The sequence below is a fragment of the Kogia breviceps genome, chromosome 19 (assembly GCF_026419965.1).
Source record: "Kogia breviceps isolate mKogBre1 chromosome 19, mKogBre1 haplotype 1, whole genome shotgun sequence".
NCBI lineage: Eukaryota > Metazoa > Chordata > Mammalia > Artiodactyla > Physeteridae > Kogia > Kogia breviceps.
In genome coordinates, this window is record NC_081328.1 from 10,435,881 (window position 1) to 10,457,489 (window position 21,609).

At 46.1% G+C, this 21,609-nt stretch overlaps 1 protein-coding gene across 7 annotated transcripts in view; it reads left to right on the top strand.

Moving 5' to 3' along the window:
* Window positions 1-21,609, top strand: part of XAF1 (XIAP associated factor 1) — an 80,769-nt gene that overhangs the window by 50,880 nt on the left and 8,280 nt on the right. For 4 of the 7 annotated variants that reach the window (XR_010838374.1, XR_010838373.1, XM_067022266.1 and 1 more), the window contains exons 2-7: window positions 13,042-13,225; window positions 16,157-16,281; window positions 19,059-19,194; window positions 19,738-19,794; window positions 20,158-20,353; window positions 21,503-21,588. Coding sequence is in view for 3 of the 7 variants with exons in the window: in XM_067022266.1 (XP_066878367.1) it covers window positions 13,042-13,225; window positions 16,157-16,281; window positions 19,059-19,194; window positions 19,738-19,794; window positions 20,158-20,353; window positions 21,503-21,588 (784 nt within the window). In the remaining 4 variants the exon portion in view is untranslated. Of the gene's footprint in view, window positions 1-13,041; window positions 13,226-15,729; window positions 16,501-16,604; window positions 16,679-19,058; window positions 19,195-19,737; window positions 19,795-20,157; window positions 20,354-21,502; window positions 21,589-21,609 lie in introns of those variants that run through there. The other 3 variants (XR_010838375.1, XM_059046796.2, XR_010838376.1) reach the window with 3 other exon arrangements.

Here is a 21,609-nt window from a genome sequence, read left to right on the forward strand (position 1 = left end):
ATTCACTAGTCTCCTCCTGTGACCTCCACCTAAGGACAGGTATTCCCCCAAACCCTTCCTGTATCTGTCTGTCTTCTGTCCTCCCCCTTTGTAGTTCTCATTCATCTAAACCTGGGTTTCCCTCCCTCCCCCCATCCCAGGGCACTTAGCACTGTTTGTACCTATTTAATTATTGGTGTGATTTTTTTGAATTTTATTTATTTATTTATGGCTGTGTTGGGTCTTCATTTCTGTGCGAGGGTTTTCTCTAGCTGCGGCGAGCGGGGGCCACTCTTCATTGCGGTGCGCGGGCCTTTCAGAGCTATCGCAGCCTCTCTTGTTGCGGACCACTGGCTCCAGATGCGCAGGCTCAGTAGTTGTGACTCACGGGCCCATTTGCTCCGCGGCGTGTGGGATCTTCCCAGACCAGGGCTCAAACCCGTGTCCCCTTCATTGGCAGGCAGATTCTCAACCACTGCGCCACCAGGGAAGCCCCATTGGTGTGATTTTTATTTAACCTTTTTTTTATTCATCACCATATGTCCAACCAGCACCTTTAATAGTGCCTGATCTGGTATGTGCACTCAAAACTTTTTCTCTGGGATGTGTGAGTGAATGCAAGTTGTCAATGAAAAAAGTCAGTCAATAGTCAATCTAAGAAATGGAAAATTTTATTACAGCCAACCTGAGGATTAAAACCCAGGAAATAGTCTTTCAGAAAGCTCTGAGGACTGCTTTGCCTGTTAGAGGTCAAGGCACTTGAGTTTTTGAGACAAAGGGTTATACATCAAAGTAACATGTTGACGGTTTACATAGTCCAACAAGGCAAGTAGTGGGTTACTGTGACCCCTTACAGGATTGAAAGAGGAATGTTATCTCCCGAGGAGTTACCTTGCTGGCGCCAGGAGAAAATTCCCCCCCCCTTTTTTTTTTTGGCGAGTAGGCATTCCTGTGTCTTCTAAGGGGGTCTAGTTAATGTATAATGCAGATGCACAATGCACATTAAAGGAATGAAAATAGTGGCTCAAACAGGCAGAGAGAGAATTTTATGTTTAAAATTTTTCTTGTCCTGCCTTAAAAATAATTGTATTTCCTCTAAGTAAACCATTTCCTTACAGTAATACAACTGCTTTTATTACCCAACCGCACTTGGGTCCGTTCGCCCAACACTCAGCAAAGCCAGTCTACTGACACTAGGTTGTGGTGAAGTGTGGTGTCTATTGCAGGTGCCCAGCAAGGAGAATAGGCAGCTCATGCTCAAAAAGACCCAGACTCCCCAATGGCTAAAGGCAACATTTGGGGTGAGGGTTGCAGGGGACATGATTTTCTTCTGATTGGTTGTTGGTGGTGGGGTAACAAGGTGGTGTCTCGCGACTCAATCATCAACCTTCTGGTTCCAACTAGTCTGGGGTCTATGTGCTTGTGATCAACAGGTACCCCATCCTCCACCTGGGTGGGGGCGAGGGGGTCTTAGTTCTTGCAGAACAATTCAAAGATGTGTGTCAGATTGTATATATATCCCTCGAGGAGGAACTAGTACCCTGTTTTATTGCTGACCCATTGTTTCTTGACTGCTCTTCCTCTGTTTCTGTGTTCCCTCACTTCCCTGATTAATAGCTGCTTGAGTCTGCTGTTTGGAATTCAGGGAAGACCTAGGAGACCAAAGCCCTTTTCTGCAAAAAAGAAATGGACACGAAGGGGCTTTTTTACCCAGGAGGTACCCACAGGGTCCTGCTTGGTTTCAATCCCCCTTTTCTTTGATCCCCCTCAATCCTAAGGGGAACAGGGGCAGCACAAGAAAGAGAATAAAGTTTTGGATAGAGAGGTTAATCATAAACTCAGTAGGGGAAGTCGGTTTTAAGGGGACTCGATTTCACTTTAAAGGGGGTATACGTGGTTAGATCATGGACTCTAGGGCTGGCCTGCCTGGATGCGTGTCCTGCCCCTAATCTCATCCTGGCTGTGCGCCTTATCAAGTTGCCGTCTCTGAGCTTATTTTTTCACAAATAACACCAACTTTGATTTGAGAAGGTTGCTTTGAAGATTATATGAGTTAACTTACGCTCAGAAAATGCTTACCAGTGCCCTGGCATATTATCAACAATCAGTAAATATTTGCTCTTGCAATTATATGCAAAATACTCTTAGTGTCAGGAACAATGGGGAAGGCTTCACCCAGGAGGTGGCATTTGAGCTGAGACTTCAAGGCTGAGTAAAAATTTGCCAGGCAGCAGTGGAAGGTAGTCAAACTCACCAATGAATGATAAAGTGTTCAAGTCGTTGAGAAAAATCCTGAGATAATTCAGGAATACTGGAGACTAAAGTGCACCTACAGCAAAAATAAGCTAATAAGTGGAAAGATTATACCAAGTTCATGGATAGGAAGACTAAACTTTGTAAAGATATGCATTCCTCTCAAATTAATCTATAAATTCATTTCAATTCCAATGAAAATCCCAACAGAGTTTTTATTTGACAAGCTAAATCTAAAGTTCAAACTTTTGCAAGGAGCCAAGAGTAGATAAGACACTTCTGAGGAGAGGGGGGAAATTAGTCTTATCAGAATAAGACTCACTAAGTGGTAGTAACTGATGTAACCATTAGCTATTGGCATGAAGATAGAAAAATAGATGAGTAGAATAAAATGAAGAGCCTAGAAGTAGACCTAGGCTTACATGGAAACTTGCTATGCAAGAGAGATTACATGGACTAACCAATGCCTACTGGCAGCTGCTAAACTAATTAGTTTTTAGCAGTAGAGGCATTTTTCTTTCGCTAAATATGTTAAACACGGGCTTCCCTGGTGGCACAGTGGTTGAGAATCCGCCTGCCGATGCAGGGGGACACGGGTTCGTGCCCTGGTCCGGGAAGATCCCACATGCCGTGGAGCAGCTGAGCCCGTGAGCCATGGCCGCTGAGCCTGCGCGTCCGGAGCCTGTGCTCTGCAACAGGAGAGGCCACAACAGTGAGAGGCCCGCGTACCACAAAAAAAAAAAAAAAAAAAGTTAAACACATAACAAAAGTTTGATCATAATATGTAACAAATTAATAAACTTATTTCTGATTTTTTAATCCATGAGTCATTCAATTATTCCCAATTCTCAGCAATTGAAGTGGGAATTCAATTGATACGTGCAAATTTATTTACCAGAAAATACTGACAAAGTACTGATGAGGACATGTAGCAACCGTGTCTCTCGTTCATTGCTGGTGGGAATATAAAATAGTGCAAACACTCTGAAAAATAGTTTGGCAGTTTCTTATAGAGTTAAACCTACATTTACCATAAAACCCAGCATCACACACCTGGGTATTTATGCTAGAGAAATGAAAACTCATGTTCACACAAAAACCTATACGTGAAGTTCAGAGGAATTTTATTTACAATAGCTCCAAGCTAGAAACAATCCACATGTCCTTCAGCGGGTGAGTAGTAAAGAGGCTGCACTTTATCCACGCAGTTGGAATACTACTCAGCAGTATAAAACAAGAAAAAAGAAAGAAAGAAAAAGAACGTACTTGGATGGACCTTAAGGGCATTATGCTGAGAGTAAAAAGCCAATCACAAAATGTTACATACGGCATTCCATTCATATAACATTCTGCAAGTGAAGGAAACTAGAGGGAGGTGGAAGAGACCAGTAGATGCCAGGGGTCAGGGTTGGGGGAGAATGTGACTATAAAAAGGTGACTGAGCAGTTTTATATCCTAACTGTAGTGATGGACATACTAATCTATCCACATGATAACGTTTCGTAGAACTACACCCATACCCACATACACACACACACACACACACACACACACACACACATACACACTGCATGTAAAAATCATTAAAACCAAATAAAGTCTGTAGTTGAGTTGTTAGGATTGTACCAATATCAATTTCCTGCTTTTAATAGCATACTGTGTCTGTATAGAATGCTGTGTTGGGGCAGTGTGGAGAATGGTATATGGGAACTCTCTGTGCTCTTTTTGCAACTCCTTATAAATCAAACTATGTTAAAATTAAAAACCCTTTTAAAATTGCAGTAGGTAAAAAATAAACTTTAGACTAATGAATGCAATCCCTCCCAATTCATATTTTTATGGCTGATATTGTAGCAAAGAGAATGGTATTACTGTTGAGACGGTGAGATGCATAAAACATGCCTAGGAATGCAGTTGGTGAATAGTTTTTCTTAAACTTTAGATACTTTTATTTGAGTCTATTTGTGTCTATTTGGGCAGGGTGTGTAAGTATTTCCATGGATAGAGCAGCTACAAGGACTGGTCACTGCTACTAAAAGCAGGCATCGCTTGTCTGCAGGCTTTAACTTGGGAACACTGTTTTATTTGTAAACAAGTTTTGGTTGCTAAAAATTCAGCAACCGAAATTCAGCTTGATTCTCTCAGAATATGGGATGTTGCCATTAGAAGAGAGTGTTGGTCAGCTTTCGCTAGGTTCAGCTTGCAACAGCAAATATTTACTCCAGAGCTGCAAGTCGGCTGGGAGTCTGCGGTTTTCCAACTCTGCTCCCGGCTGTGGGTAGATTGTGGGCAGCTCCATACTCTTCTCATTTCTGAACTGTGGGTCTGCTTCACTTGCTTTCTCATTCCGAGACCCAGACTGAGGAAGAGGACGCTCTCCGGACACGCTGTTCCCAAGGCGGAGAGCAGGAGAAAGAGGGCTGGTGGGACCTCGCAGCACCTCTAGAGCTTCTGCTCAGGTACAGCACACCTCATCTCTCCCCTTCCACTAGCCAAAGCAAGTCCCATGGCCAAGTCCAAAGTCAACAGGGTGGGAATTGTACTCTGTCTGCAGGGGAGGATTGCAAAGATGGGAAGGGAATTAATAATTGTGCACAAATGATCTGACCTACCACACATGATAAATATTATTAAGTCCAGGGCATTACACTTACATCTTTTAGAAGTGATGTGTGTGGAAATGGGATCAACTTATAGGAGTTACATGAGCTTGGTTACTTGAGTTACAAGAATTCAGAAGTGAGACGGTTGTTACAGGGATATAAATTAACACAGCTCTTCAGACTGGAAAGTGAAATCAGACTTTTTTTTCCACACAAAATAAGTCTTATTTGGATGATTACTTGGACAATAAACACTGACTCTGCCAATTAGATTATATAGAGGATGCTTCCCATAAGCCAACTGAGCTAAATTTGGAGCTTCAATATTTTGACACATGTATAGTTGAATCTCATGATAACAGAAAATAACTTTCCATTGTAAAAGATGTATTGAAATTGTAAGGTGTATTACAATTAACAATATTTTCATTTTCCCAAGTCTCTCTGAGTATATTGAGTCTTAAGAGATGCTTCTATGGTGAAAGAGGTATTTAATTATCAGTTGAAAATCCTAATAAAGACTTTTTGGTGGAATTCTTGAAAGTTGAACAGGAAAATGACCCTAAAAGTCTGAGCAGCAAATGCTTTTCTGAGCCAGGTGCTTTCCAGTTCTTTGCCATCAACGAAATTGAGTGAGAACCAGATCAGGCTGCTAAAAATGATACAACATCCAAAACAATTTTCTATGGTAGATCATTATGCGATTTTTGGTGAATTTGGTGCAGCTTGGGAAAGTTCATAGAAGTAAGAAACTCTGCTCTTAAAAATCTTCTATCCCTATCTATTTACCTCAGCAAAGTTGCTCAGAGCCTATATCTGTAACAGAAAGTCAGGATAGAATTGATGCTGAATCTTGCCTCCACCAAGTAATAAGTAACATTCATCCATGGCTAACTGGTAACAAATTAAGCCCCATAGACCTTATTGAGCTGCCTTTGCAATCAAATTTCACTTTTTATATATAATAATTATTTATAAAAATCTCGTATACTTACGTTGCTTTGGTTAAGTATATACTAATAATTGCTGTCGTAACTTAAAGCGGAAGAAAATTTTAACTCTTAGAGCCTTACTTTCATAAACAAATTTGAAACATGAGTATTTCAATTTATACACGTATTTTTATTGTGGAAAAATATGGTTGGGAGAGAAGTAGAAGACTTCAAATAAAAAATATGTTAACAGAGATTTTATTAACTAAAGGGAATGGAAATATAAGATAAATGAGAAAAATAACTACATAAAATTTTGGTCTATCAAGGAAGAGTTTATTTGAGTTTTTTGTTTCAGGGTACGCGGGCCTCTCACTGCCGTGGCCTCTCCCGTTGCGGAGCACAGGCTCCGGATGCGCAGGCTCAGCGGCCATGGCTCACGGGCCCAGCAGCTCCGCAGCATGTGGGATCCTCCCGGACCGGGGCACGAACCCGTATCCCCAGCATCGGCAGGCGGACTCTCAACCACTGCGCCATCGGGGAAGCTCTATTTGAGTATTTTTAAAGTGAAGGGCTTCCCTAGTGGCTCAGTGGTTGAGAATCCGCCTGCCAATTCAGGGGACACGGGTTCAAGCCCTGGGCCGGGAGGATCCCACATGCCGCGGAGCAGCTACGCCCCTGCGCCACAACTACTGAAGCCCGTGCGCCTGGAGCCTGTGCTCCACAACAAGAGAAGCCACCGCAGTGAGAACCCCGCGTGCACCTCAACAAAGAGCAGCCCCCCCTCGCCGCAACTAGAGAAAGCCCGAGCACAGCAACGAAGATCCAACGCAGCCAAAAATAAATTTTAAAAAATAAGTAAATAAAGTGCATAATAGCATGTATCAAATTACTATGATATTTAGATTCCATTGGATACATGTTGAAAAGTGAAGTAACAATTGTATTTTTAAATGATATTTATAATAACCAGACATGACATTCTTTGCAACTATCAGTTTGAACTATATGAAATTGTTAATATTCAACCATTTGCAACCTACAAATATGGCAGATTCATATGGCTCAAACTAGTATTTAAACTTATGCTATAATAACCTAAATGAGAAAAGAACTTGAAAAAGAATAGATACATGTATATGTATAACTGAATCACTTTGCTGTACACCTGAAACTAACAAAACATTGTTAATCAACTATACTCCAATATAAAATTTTAAAAAGTTTAAATAAGTAAAATATATGTATACATTAAAAAATTTTTAAATAAACATGATAAAAAATTTAGATGACAACTTAAAATGTGGAAAGAGATACATAATTTTTTCAAAATTCCCTTAGGGAACACATGAGTGCACAAGAATTTCAAAGATCATTGTCCTAGGGAAAAAAATCTGCACATATGTACAGGAGAGATATAAAAGAAAGTTAGAGTAATAGTGTTTGCAAGAACAAAAAATTTGAAAAAGCCAATGGCAAGAGAATAAATAAATAAATTGGGATATTTTCATGGCAGATTTTTATATAGCAGGAAAAATGAAGGAATTAGAGGTATACACAAATATAAATGAAGCTTATAAGTATTTGGTGAAAGCTTTATAATATTTGGTGAAAGAAGTAAGTTACAGAAGGAGACTTACAGAGTGATAATGCTTATAAAATTTTAAATATGCAATATAATACTATATTTTGCTTAAGGATACAAACAGAAATAGTAAAAGTATAAAGACTAGAGGAATAAATAAACACCATATTCAGTCTGGTTTTAACCTGTTAGGGAGGAGGCCTGTGATTAGAGAGGAGAGCTCCAACTATCTCTGAAATGTTTTATCCTTTTAACTGGGTGTGAATACAGAGATGTTTATCATATTTTCCTTTATAGTTTGTAACGTATTTTAAATATTGCAAAATAAATGCTCATAGTATTTTTAAAGGGGGCTGCATATATTTAACACTAGAAAAACATTCGTGAGGCTCCAGGTATAAGATAAAGGGAAAAAAATATTTCAGACAAAGAAGAATAGCTAATGTCCCACTTATTGAATATTTAGTCTCCAAAGGTCATCTTTGGGGGTGGGGATATAGAGGGATAGTTAGAGCAGCGTAGCGATGAAAAAGAACTGGGTGTTTTTAAGTTAGGGATCTTTTTATCACTGTGTATACAAGTGAGGTCTGAATGAAAATGTGAACTTTGATCCCTTTTGCAAATTGATGCTGGGTCCAAAATTTTGTGCCGTGAAATAGTAATGGTGGCCTTGATTGGCAAATCTGAAAACACAGATTCGCTGAGTGAGGATTCACAATTTCCCCTTTGCTCTAATTATTCAGTTCCCTTCTTGCTGAATGGCAAGTCCTTTTTTTGCCCCCTCTTTCTCTCTTTCAGATACATCCATCAATAGAAAAGATTAAAATATTTGTTGGGAGGGTCTTCCCTTTAGTAAAATGTGTATCTTTTATAGCACGTTGCATTTCGTTGTTAAAGATGCTGTATAGAGTTCTATCCCTCTGAATTAAGTTATATAATGCTTTTTATATAAAGTTGTTCAGAATCCCCACAGTACAGATTGTCAAGTGGATGAGGACTGGACAATAAGGTAACTGTAGATGGAATGGGGTTCAGTGGAGGCAGCAGCCAGACTGCAGTCGGGTAAAGAGAGGACGGGAGATGACGCATGGAAACCAGCAAGATGAGACTTCTCTTTACAGAAGTTCACTTGTATAAAAAAAAAAAAAAAAAAAATGAGATTCACTTGAAAGGGCTAGAGGGTCAAAGGAGTTTTTAATTTGTTTATTTGTAGTATTATATACATTTTCACTCCATTTATACAAGGTTTAACAGTATGCAAAAGCAATATTATATGTTGTTTAGGGGTCCAAACATACGTAGTAAACGTTTACAAGCCATGCAAAGGAATAATAAGCTCCAAATTTAGGAGAGTAGTTACATGTGGGAAGGCAGGAAAACAGAACTGGAGGACACAGGGGACTTCAACTACTATTTATTTATTTATTTTGCTGTACGCGAGCCTCTCACTGCTGTGGCTTCTCCCGTTGAGGAGCACAGGCTCCGGACGCGCAGGCTCAGCGGCCATGGCTCACGGGCCCAGCCGCTCCGCGGCACGTGGGATCTTCCCGGACCGGGGCACGAACCCAGGTCCCCTGCGTCGGCAGGCGGATTCTCAACCACTGCGCCACCAGGGAAGCCCTCCAACTACTATTTCTAATATTTTCTTAAGCTGAGTAGTGGGTGAACAGATTTTTTTTGGACATTTTAAAATATTAATAATAATGCTTTTACTTATATATAATAAGTGAGGCGATGTTTTCAAAAAATTTATAGAAAGATCAAATTTTATTTAAAGTCGAAATAGGAAACTGGAAAGTCAGGTCTTTGCTTAGAAATTTCAGAAAGAAAGAAAAAAATAGAGGGATAGCAGAGAAGAGATCAACAGAACCCCAGCTGTCATTTACAATAGGTAAGTAAATAATCTAGTTTTGCTTAACTTCAACCAAAAAGAGACAGAGCCCGGAATATAACTGTTAAAAAAAAAAAAATCAAGAGGAATGCAACAGAAGGGAAACTGCAAGCAGAAGGGAAGGTTTCCCAGTATGCCTAACTGACTTCCCTCACTATTATTCCAAAAGGTAGTTACATGGACCTAATCTGCAAGTCTGTATGTGTGGTTCTTTTCATCTGCCCTGAGGATGGTGCAGACGGCCCTCCAAGTGTGGGCGGAGGAGGAGGGTACAGAGGTGGAGCTTTGGATTGTATATAACTGTGAGTGTTCTCCCAACTGTGTGCCCTAGAATTTCTTGATTACCCTGAATATCTGGTGTTTCTTCCTGCCAAGCAGGCTACTGTTGAGGTCAAATAAGCCAGTGTGGTCTGATCTGCATTGCCTTACTTGCTCTTCCCATCAGCGGCCATACACGGACGTGGCCCTGGAATGAAGGATAACAGAGTTCATTCTCCTAATGACATTTCCAATCTGGCTGTTGATGGTCATCATTGCGGCAACCTGTTATCTCTTTGGCTCTCCCAGCACCCTCGTACCACTAGAAAGGGCCGAGATGGCGACAAGCAGGAACTAAAGGGACTTCCCTGGTGGCGCAGTGGTTGGGAATCCGCCTGCCAATGCAGCGGACGTGGGTTCGTTCCCTGGTCCGGGAAGATCCCACATGATGCGGAGCGGCTAGGCCCGTGCGCCACAACTACTAAACCTGCTCTCTAGAGCCCGTGAGCCACAACTACTGAGCCCGCGTGCCACAACTACTGAAGCCTGTGTGTCTAGAGCCCGTGCTCTGCAACAAGGGAAGCCACTGCAATGAGAAGCCCGCGCACCGCAACGAAGAGTAGCCCCCTCTCGCCGCAACTAGAGAAATCCCGCGCGCAGCAACAAAGACCCAACACAGCCAAAAATAAATAAAAAGAAGGAACTAAAGCAAGATGTTCAACAGCACTAAACAGATATTTCAACAACAACCAATTAATCACCCTACCTACCGCACCTCTTCCCATCCCCCAGAGGTACACACTTGCAACAGTACTTCTAGCACTTTCTTCCAGTGTTTACCTCTATATTTCTTTTCTTTTCTTTGGCCTGCGCCATGCAGCACGTGGGATCTTAGTTCCCCGACCAGGGGTGGAACCCGTGCCCCCTGCAGTGGAGACGTGGAGTCCTAACCCCTGGACCACCAGGGAATTCCCCATATTGCTAAGTAAAATAAACTGCGATTTTGCAACTTGCCAAGTTTATAAAATATTTCTTGACTTCCTATCATGAAAGATGAGTATGCAGCCCTCTCACACAAATCCTACCACGTCGCTGCTAGCCATTTCTCCTTTCCCTCCCCATGTCTTCTCAACATTTTGCATATCAACATTCTAACTGGTGATCATACATCCGCCTGCTGGGAGGGTGGCTCATCCCTGAGGACATGAAAGCTCTTCGTCTGGGAGCCTCCAGGCCTCATCCTGTGTGTCTCTTCATTTGGCTGGGCCTGGTTTGTATCCTTTATGATACACTGTAATCGTTAGTATAGCACTTTCCTGAGTTGCATGAGTCATTCTAGTGGATTCTCGTACCTGAGGGAGCCGTGGGAACTCCCAGACTTGTAGCCAGCTGATCAGAAGTGAGGGTAACCTGGGGACCCCCAAGCTTGTAGCTGGTATACTTAGTAGCTAGTGGGAACCCCAGGATTTGTAGCCAGTCAGGAGTGTGGGAGGGTTTGGAGTCCCTGAACTTGCAACGAGTGACTGAAGTGAGGTCGGGCTCAAGGGGAATGTGCCTTTATCCGGTGAAATTTGATCTAACTCTGGTAGTTAGGCTTAGAATTGTATTGTGTGTGGATAAATACAGAAGACCATTCTTTTTCCCTCTTGATTTCTTGAATTCCTATTTCTTGAATTCCTATGGCTTTTTAATGCACAATTTACAACATTGTCAGAGGGTGTCAGGACTGAATTGTACCCTCTCAAATTCATATTTTGAAGCTCTGACCCCCAAAGTGTCTGATTTGGAGATAAGATTCTTAGGAGATAATTAATGTTAAATGAGGTCGTAAGGGGGGGGGGGTGTCCATTTTTAAAAACTAAAAGACACTAGTTATTCTCTAAAACGAGTGGCTGTTCATCAGCATGACTTATACGAAGTAAGCTTTTCTGATAGCGGAAAGAAGCTCAGGGTCTACATTTTTTCTTTTTCATTTCCCCGCCCGCCCCCCCCCCCAAAAAAAAATAGTGACAATAAAAGATTTCATGTACACGGGCATTTGTCTTGGGTCACATGAGATTTGGCAGCAACTGAGGTGACCATTCCATGATTGAGATTTAGAAAATCACCAGCAAGAGGGAGAAAGCCACAGAACACTGACCCTGAGATGTGCCTTGGGGGCCCTGAAGCAGTGGCCATCTGGAGGAGAGCTGGGGTTGCCGATGGGATGGAGGTGGGTAGGGGAAGAAGGTGAGGAGGTGCTTTGACCAGGAAAAGCGCTGAGAACGTGTGGAAACAGGCCTCCGAAGGAATGGAAGGGAAAAATACTTGGGACCACAATTGCAGACAGAATGCCATGGAGTTGCTGTTCCTTGCCCATGAGTTAATGACAAGGTTCCTCCCCTTTGGATGCCAACTAAACAGGAGCCGGCAGGGCATCCCCTGGCTCTGCAGCCCAGCCAGGCCTGGAATCTGCCCCAAACACAATCACAGGTATTCCCAAGGCTTGAAGTCCATCCAGAGACTAGTCATTTGATGCAATTGCCTGTGGTCTGAAAAACAAACTCCCACCCAAACATATTATACCTGAGGAGACTGCAGTCTCAATGATCATGTCTCCCAGGACTCAGACCCACTCGGACCACAGGATCTTTCTAAAGGCATGACCGACAGAAGTGTGCACAATTCCACCATGTAATTTTTGTCTGGGAGGTGAAGTACCTCTGTCGTTACATCATTTTCCTTAGCGTAGCGATCCCTTAAGAGAGGAAAGCCTGACCAAGATCCCTTCTCCAAGTCAACCATGGAAATAACCTTTTAATAGTCTCTCCTGTCTTCCGTGACCTTGTACAGCTTTCACACACAATTTCTCATTTTATCCTCAGAACAACGCATCAAGGTATGGACTATTACTCCCGCTTCCTGGGCCAGCCTAGAATTTCTGCTTCCCACTTTCCGTCCTCCCGTTGGAAGGTCACACTGGGCAGCCCAGCCAAGTCACGTCGGAGGGATTAGTTCCCTGTGACACCCCTTCCCCCACTCCCCTGACCCACAGGCTGGACACAAAAGAGGCTGCCGGAAACTCCTGACCACTGCCAAGCTGGTAGCCGCAGTGCCCTGGAGAGGAATTCTCAGCTCACAACAGAGCATTTCTCATCTAGTTTTTTTATGGGTTTGGGGTTGGGGAGGGGTTGGTGACCAGCCAAAGACGGTGGCAGAATGATGAAATCAGGCAAGCCCACAGCACTGATTCATGTCACAGTGGGAATGGGGACAGGCTTTTGTGCCAACCAGAACGTGCCTTGGTTACACACTCCAGTTAAAAATAGTGATGGCTCAGGATCGGCCATGGTGCTCCAGAAGAAATTTTCCTTCGTCTGTAATATTCTGACTGCTTTCAAAGCAAACGTATTTCTGCATTAGTTATAGAATATAAGTCATCTTTAAAATTCAGAAGGAAATGGCCTCCGCTGCTGTTTGGAGGGCCCTCGGGTTCTGGGGTGCGGTGGGGTGGAGGTGAGGGGTGCAGGGAGATTTCTAACTTCTGCTTTGATTTCTCAGACCCGCATCGTGCACACCCGTTCAGCTCAGCCAGCGTGTACCTGCCCACTACTGCACAGCCCAGGGCTTCATGGCCTACCAGGCACAAGCACATGGGACCCTCTGGAAGAAGGTGATGAATCAGCAAGAGCCTGATGAAAGAGGTGATGAATATCAAATCACCTACACCCGTGGTTGGCTGAGGGTAAGTTTGGGGCAACGGACAGACAAGCAGCCAACCATAACCAGAGACAGAGGAGTAGGTCCTGTATCCGTGATAATGTCAGAGTTGGCCTTAAAGAACTTGTGGAATTTTGAGATGTAAGGAAGGGATGGTGCAGGGGTGGGCCAGCCCGGGAAGAGGAAACATCTTGGAAGACGATTAGGATGTAAATGAAAAAAACTCATGGTCCTTTCCAATTCCACCGCCATAGCCCCCATCACTGATCCTTGTCCCCTGGAACATTTCACCTGTGCAGCCCTCTTTGACATCTCTGCCACCCCCCCCATTCTGGGGGATCTCAGCAGGAGACAATGTGTGTGAAAGCACAGTTTTTTCCACTATTGTTGCTATTCATAAAACTGCCTGGAGATAGACAGGTGTGGGAAGCAAAGGCCAGAGGGATTAAAGAATTTGCCAGGGCTTCCCTGGTGGCGTGGTGGTTGAGAGTCCGCCTGCTGATGCAGGAGACACGGGTTCGTGCCCTGGTCCGGGAAGATCCCACATGCCACGGAGCAACTATAAGCCCGTGAGCCATGGCTGCTGAGCCTGCGCGTCCGGAGCCTGTGCTCCGCAACGGGAGAGGCTGCGACAGTGAGAGGCCCGCGTACCACAAAAAAAAAAAAAAAAAAAAAAAGGACTTTGCCCAGCTGGTGAGGAAGGGAGTCAAGAAGCTAACCCAGGTCACCCCCATCCCCACCAGCTGTCAAATAAGGTAGATGGTGTCTGGCTTGGGTTTATAGACCCCTAAGTGAGATCACCCTGGTTTCAATCCCAGTTCTGACATCACTGTGTGACCTTGAGCAAAGTACTTAACCTCTCTGAGCCTCCATTTCCATAGGTACAAAATGGGGTAATAATCCTTACACCAGAGCCATCGGACAGATTAAAAAGGATCCCTCCTGTAAAATGTTTAGTCTAATGCCTGGAACACAGGAAATGTTTAAGCATTCATTCGCTGCTGTTATCTCCTATCACTGATATTTATTGTTGCCACCGACTGTCTCTCATTTGGTACCTGAATTTTAGAGTCTGGTAGTTGGCTGGAGACCACGTCTGAACCTTTTCCTTAATACCACTATCCTCCTCAGAAAAGCTGCTCTCCCTCCATTTGCAGACTTCACAAGAATTCTCTCCGCCTGCTTGTGCCATCCCTCAGTGTGGTGCTTTGGAATCCTTCTGTTAGCACAGCTGTGTCTGGGGTCTGAGAAAGCTCTGAGGACCCCGGGGGTGGAAGATGCACATGAGAGAGGGTCTATCGAGCAAGTGGCGGGGGTATGTAAGCAGCCTCCCATCCTGTTCCCACATCCCTGGGGCCAGGTCCCCTCCATCCCTGACAGGTTCATCCAGGGACTGGGTTGTAACCAGGAGGAAGTTCGGGGCCTCCTGGGACTTCCACCCACAGATCCCAGCTCTCCTCCTGCAGAAACCCAGCCCCGTCTTCCTTCCATGAGCACCAAAGGTGGGTCCCACACTTCTGGAATCTTGAGTGAAGCTCATGTGCCCCATCCTCTTATTGTTCAGATGAGAAGGCAAAGGGCCAAGGCTAGAACTCAGAACCAGCCCTTTCCCCCTGCAACAGTGGCTCCCAACTTCTTTCCATGTTAGAATCACCTGGGGCCTTTCAAAAACTCCAAAGTCACAGCCACATGCCAGACCAGGGAAATCACACTCTCTGGAGTTGGGCAGGTAAGTTTCCCAAGTGATTCCAATATGTGGACCAGTTTTGGAGCTACCGTCCTTGCACCCCCAAGAATCCCGATAAATGGCCACACGTCAGGCTAAGTGCCTTGAGATAGGATTACCCGTTACCTCAGTGGTCCCTTTTCGACTGCTGACCTTCTGAACATCAGGAGGGACTTACTCGTGTGTTAGTGAAAAGCTGCTACACGTTGAGCAAGTGCTGTAGAGTTATGTAGTCGGCGTGCTCACTAAAGTTTAAATAAATTAATGTGCTTAGACAAGTGTGCAAAGCCACAATCAGAATTCTCCAATTATTCACTAATATCTTAATCGTGTTTATTATAAAAAATAAAGGTGAATATTGAAGCTAATTAAAGATAGGCTTGGTTTTTTACAAATAAAATTCTGAGAAACAGAAATACACATTAAATCTCCTTAAAAATGCCAAGGTGAAGTATATAAAATCCAAATGTTTCTGATGGGGTTGCAATTATTTGCAAATTTTTCAATTCCCACTGAGCGATTAGATATACTGCTTGATCATTTTTATTTATCTAACTAATTACATCCTGCTTCTCCCTGTGAAAAGAACACAGGTAGACAAACAACTGTTCTATATTCACTTGATCCAATTAGGCGTATATAATTTTGGACATGTGTTGCCTTTAGCAGAATTTGATTTCTTTGAATCTCCAATTTTGGGGTCAGTTAGTCCAGTCCTTTGTAGCTGTCTGGGTCCTGGACTCCTTTTGAGTCCACGTACTCTGGTGAAAGCAAATTTTCACACAGTTTCTGGGAGCATCTGGACTCCCAAAGTTCCCCCAGGTCCCCAGTTGAATCTAAAAAAAATGAGGAAACAAGCCCAGAGGCTAAAGTGACTCACGCTGCCAGTCAGTTCCACTATCAGGATTCAAACTCCCGTCTCCCGACCCTCTGGCAGTTCTGGGAGAGACAAGCCTAGTGCCTCCTTGCCTGGGTTCAAAGCCTGATTCTGCTGCCTGTTGGCTGGCGACGTGTGCAAGTTACCCCTCAGTGCAGTGGTTTCTGCGTCTGAAGACTTCCGCTTGTTAGCATTACAGTTGTGTTTGCTGTAATTATTTACAAGCGAGGAAAGAGGCGCTCGGGGGATAGGCAGTTGCCCTAGGTCACCAAGCTGCTAAGCGATGTGGCTCCAAAGGCTGCAGTCTTGGCGCACATCACGCTGCATCCCCAATTTCTCCCGGCCCGGACCAGGACGGGAGTAGGATGCAGGAAGTCCAGGAGCCACTCTCAGGGAACAGCCTTCAAGTTCAAGACGGCACTCCAGCTCTCTCCCCGGCGGAGGAAGGACCAGCAAGAGGACCAGGAGGGAGAGGGAGGTCAGTGTTTTATGGAAGGGGATGGAGAGACATGGATGCGGTGAGGCCAGCCTGGGTGAGGGGAGGGGCTGCTGCCCAGCGGGAGGCCTGGCCTCTGGCTCCCACCCAAGGGATCGTGGAAACAGCTGGTGGCAGCAGCACAGGCTGACGGAGGCGGCAGGGGCCGGCTGTGCTGGCTGAGCTACAGAGGGGCTTCCTGGAGTGTCCAGCCAGCCACAGGTAACTTGGAGCAGCCCTGGGCTGAGAAATCTGAAAACCCCTCCCTTCCTGGGCTGTGGGCCGGGTTGTTGGAACACTTTCAGTTTTGTTTCTCTGCCTGCAAGAACCGAAACTCGTCGAAACAGAAAGACTCTGAAGACCAGAACATGGAGGGAAAATTCCAGGTGTGCAGGAATTGGTAAGAAGTTGCTTCCCGGCGGCTGACCTGAGGCTGGCTAGTGAGAGGGGCAGACAGGATGAGGCTGTTTCTGAAGTTAAGAGAAAAGGGCTCTTGTACCCAGGAGGGCCAGGGTGGAAGATTTAAACTCCGGAGATGTAGGAAGATGATGAGAGATGGTCAGGGTTGGCTAACATCCCTGAATGCCATCCCACCCCCACCCCAGATATTTCAGATTTTCTGGGGCAGTTCTAAAGCCAGACAGCCAGGCTAACTGTCCCTGCTGGGCTACTCATATTTTTCAGAACTTGGGTCCTAACTTGGAGTTCTGATCATATGCTCTTCACACCAGTCTTAGAGAGAAAGGGGTCCACAGAGATTGTCCGGGACCACACCCGCCCTCACCTTGAGAGGGCGCTGTGGAGCGGGGTGAGGGGATAGAGCAGGGGTCCCAGACCACACCTCTAACTCAGGGAGGCGCGGCCCCTTGAAGTACCTCACTCTCGAAGCTCCTTACCTGTGGTGGGAACCAGGGGGATCCCTCCCAGCGAGCTTTCTCCAGGCAGACCCTCCTGGCTGAACCAGCTCAGGAAGAAAAGCTGAAGGGCCAGGCCGGACAGAAGGAGAAAGGGGCCAGGCCGGGCAGAGGGCCAAGAATAGAGGGAGGGAGTGGGAAGCAGCCTTTGTGCCACCTGCTTGGGCTGTGCAGAAGCCAAGACCTTGTTCAGACCAAGCAGAGTGAGGCTCTGGCCGCTCCCCTCTGGCCACATCCCATGTGCCCGGGACATGGGCGGGCAACTCTCATCACCCTTTAGGCCTTTAGAGCTATGGCCACTACATGTCCTCTCTCCCAAGCTGCCACAAGCAAGAGCTGGTTGAAATGAAAGGAGGAGTATTAAGAAACACCCTGCCTGGGAACTGGGAGGGTCAGAAGCTTGTGTTTTGGGGTCTCCAAGAAGGGTTTCAACCTCTTTGTGGGTTGCACACGTGAGCCTTAAGGCAGGGACAGGTATATGGCTTCTCGTTCTGGGAGACCTGGGAAGTTCTCCCTATGGGGATTCTGAGAGTTGGCATTGCCCTTGCAAGGAGAGTGGGCATGCAGGACTGCATTTCCAACTGGCTGTGGGCCAAGCAGGGGAGCGTATGATAATAGACAAAATATTTGAAAGAATTTGCTATTTGTTATTTCATTTTAAAAACAGTTTTACCAAGGTATAATTGACATAAGCTGCATTTATGGTACATTTTTTTAAATATTTATGTTATTTATTTATTTGGTTGCACCGGGTCTTAGTTGAGGCAGGTGGCCTCCTTAGTTGTGGCATGTGAATTCTTAGTTGTGGCAGGTGGCCTCCTTAGTTGTGGCATGTGAACTCTTAGTTGTGGTATGCATGTGGGATCTAGTTCCCTGACCAGGGGTTGAACCAGAGCCTTCTGCATTGAGAGTGTGGAGTCTTAACCACTGTGCCACCAAGGAACTCCCTGTGGTACATTTTTAAAGTGTGCCGTTTGACATGTTTGACATAGATATATACCCATGAAACCATCACCATGTCTACTAAAATTCAATAAACTATCAAGTTAGGAAGAACAAAAGAGAATTTTATTCAAGCCACACTGACAATGATGACCCAGGAAGCAGATTCTCAGAAAGCTCTGAGAACTGTCCCACCAGTTAAAAGCCGAAGTCACAGTCACATGCATTTTTGAGACAAAGGATCATACATGAAAATGACATACTGATATTTCACAAAAAGTTCACCAAGGATACATAGTCCAAGTAAGCAAGTACAAAGTGTACCAAGCAAACAGCGAGTCACTGTCATTAGGACCCCCTACAGAGCTGGGAAAGAACCCTATTCTTTTATAAAGTTACATTGCTAGCTTCAGAAGAAAGAAAGAAAAAATTGATCTTTACAATCCAGCAGGAGCTCCCATCTTTGAGGAGCTCTGGTTAACGTGTAATACAGACACACAACGTACATTAGGAAGGGAGGAGGCCCGAACAAACACAGAGAGAACTTTATGTTTAATTTTTTCTTGTCCTGCCTTAAAATATAAATTATATTTCGTCAGTCACAATCAAGATAATGAACCTATATCCATGACCCCCCAAAGTCCTCTGGCCCCTTTGTAATCTCTGCCTCCTGCTCCTCCTTGCCCACCGCCTCTCAGCCCAGGCAATAGAAGAGTTGACAGAGCGTCCTTACACTTATTTTATGATTTTGCATTGTTCTGATTTAGGACCAACATGGGGAAGGGGGGCAGGTGGTATATTGTCATCATATTTTCAGTGCTCGAGGCCTTGAAAGATCTTACTCCAGCAGCCCTGGATATGAAATACGGCTCCATGCTTTATACCATGAAATAAGCCTGTTTTTCCTCCCTCTTGATCCTGCAGCAAAAGAAGCGTGGCCCCTGGCCACTTGGCCCTCCATGAGGCCCACTGTCTGCTGTTCCTGGTCCTCTGCCCGGAGTGCAAGGAGCCCGTCCTGCGGGATAAGATGGAAGAGCACCGCGGGGCCGGGCACCAGCAGGTGGGGAGGCAGAAGCAGGGCTGGATGTGGGAGCGCCAGGCGGCGAGTTGGAGCCTGGTCCTCACTGCAGCCCGTCTCACGTGGGCACCCCGCGCCCAGCACACCCCCCCTGTGCAGTGGAAAGCGTAGTCAAATCTGCCTTTCTTGTACTGCACTGAGTCAGCCCTGGTTTTCCCATCCCCTATCCTTTCCCTACAGGTGAATGTGTTCGGCCCAGGCAAGGGGGTCCCTGTTTCAGGAAAGGTAAAATGTTCTTTTGAGATGTGTCAAGAGGAGAGACAGGAAAGGAGAGCTCTAGAAGGCACTCATGGCCAAGGCTGGTCAAAGGTTAACCTTTCTCTCCTGCTGTTTCCGGAGATCCTCAAGCTCAGGCATCCATTTCAACCCAGCGGGTCCCACACATGCTCCTTGAGCACGGGGCTGGTGCTGCAGGGAGACGAGGGAACCTGACTCCTGCCCCCAGGCGCTCACAGAGCCGCACCTGACACACAGAGCCAGGGCCGCTGAGCTGGGTGGGACTCCAGCGTCTCCCTCCGTGTTTAGGTGGGGTGCGCAATGTGTCAGCAGAGCCTGCCGAAGCACTTGCTGGAGATCCACGAGGTGAGAGTCCGCTGTGATTTCTTCTCCCAAGCCCAGGAGGAGGGGAAGGGGCCAATAATAAAGATTTCCCCCCACCCTTCGCCCCCAGCTCTCTCTTCTCGCCCAAGGAGGCCTGGGGCACAAAGGGGCACCAGCTCATCACAGGGCCTCCTGCCCCCAGATGCCTGTCAGAAGGGCCTGCCATGGTCCACAAGCCCAAGAGAGCTCATGTTTGCCAAGGAGAGTCCCCCCCCCACCCCCTGGCCTTTCCCCCCTGCTTTCTCTTACTGGCTTCAATCCCCCAGGGAAATAAGCTCATACCCCCAGCGCAGCTGCAGTCCCTGCAGGCCAGTGACCATGCCCGTTCCGCCTGCCTCCCCGCAGGCCAAGGAATGCCAGGAGCACCCCGTTGAGTGCCGGTTCTGTGAGCTGGCCATGTGCCTCAACAAGGTGGACATCCACGAGCACCACTGCGGCAGGCGGACGGAGGCGTGCCCAGACTGCGGCCAGCACACCGCGCTCCACGCGCTGGCCCGGCACAGAGATGAGTGCTGGGGTGAGCAGACCCGGCTCCAGAAAGGTGAGCAGCGGTGGCAAGGAATGCAAGCGCTCAGCAGGACAGGTGACATGTGTGATGACAGACGCGCATGTCTCAAATTCATCTGGCTATTCTGGACCACGTACAAGAGTGGCCTTCTTGTGTGTCTGCTGTGGTCTGTAAATGACTGGTCCAGGGAGACCAAGACGCCAGGAGCCGCGGGCCTGGGAGCTACACAGATGAGTGCAGGGGCAATGGGGGCCCGACAAAATGGGAGGCTTCCTTGGAACCCCTCAAGCACAGTTCCAGCCTGGCAGAGACCCACCTGCATCCTTTTACAGATGGGAAACCTATGCATAGAATGAAACGGGGGCTTGCTAGAGGCAGAAACCAGACAGGACACCCAAGTTCCCTGACACCAAATCAGGAGCTTTTACCACCATCAGCAGCGGACAGAAGGGATCTAGTTGTAACTCCTGACCTTCGGGCCTATGTGTCGGCCGCCTGGTACCACTGTGTGTTCTCTTGACCTGGTTACCTCTTCATGAGATGTGTTTACGGAGGACAGCAATGCGACAGATCTTGTGTTCACTGGTGGTTTTAGTAACACAGTAACACGTGGAGAGAGCCTAAGATCCTTTGGATGGTAAGTCTCTGCTGGTAAACAATTTGATTAAAATCGGCACGTGAACAACTGGAGTGCTTGAGATTCATGTACATTTCCAGCATGGCTGGGCTTCAACACAGCCAACGAACAACTCTTTAGCATGACTTCATCAAGACAACACAACACAGCTTCAACACAGTCAACAAAGATGTGTGCGATGACTCCTCGTTTGATCACAGAGCTCAGAGACTGGTGAAATGAAAGAGCGGTCAGACTGGACAGGGCTGGCATCGGTGGTAACGGCTCCCTCTGTCTCCTTAGAAACCAGTCCTGCTCCAGGAAAATGTCTCTTCATCAGGGCTGTGTGCTGCCCCGAGTACACTTCTGCAGCTTAAAGGAAATGATGTGGGTGATTCCTGCTGTGGGTGGCCTGTGTGGCCAAGGACCCTGGCAGTGCAGGACACTCACGGCAGGCCGGGGACAGTTCATCATCAGGACTGAAGGCCATGTACGCAGTCGTGGGACAGTCGGGCTAGCCATTGTCAAGGACAATCATTTGTGCTGTTGTTTCCGTGCTTTTTCAGGGAAGAGAATTCCAGCTCCTGAAAGCAACATCTGCTGTCACTATTGCAACCAAATGATCCCAGGAAATAAGTATTTCCACCATGTGGTGAGTAGAAATTAGTTATTT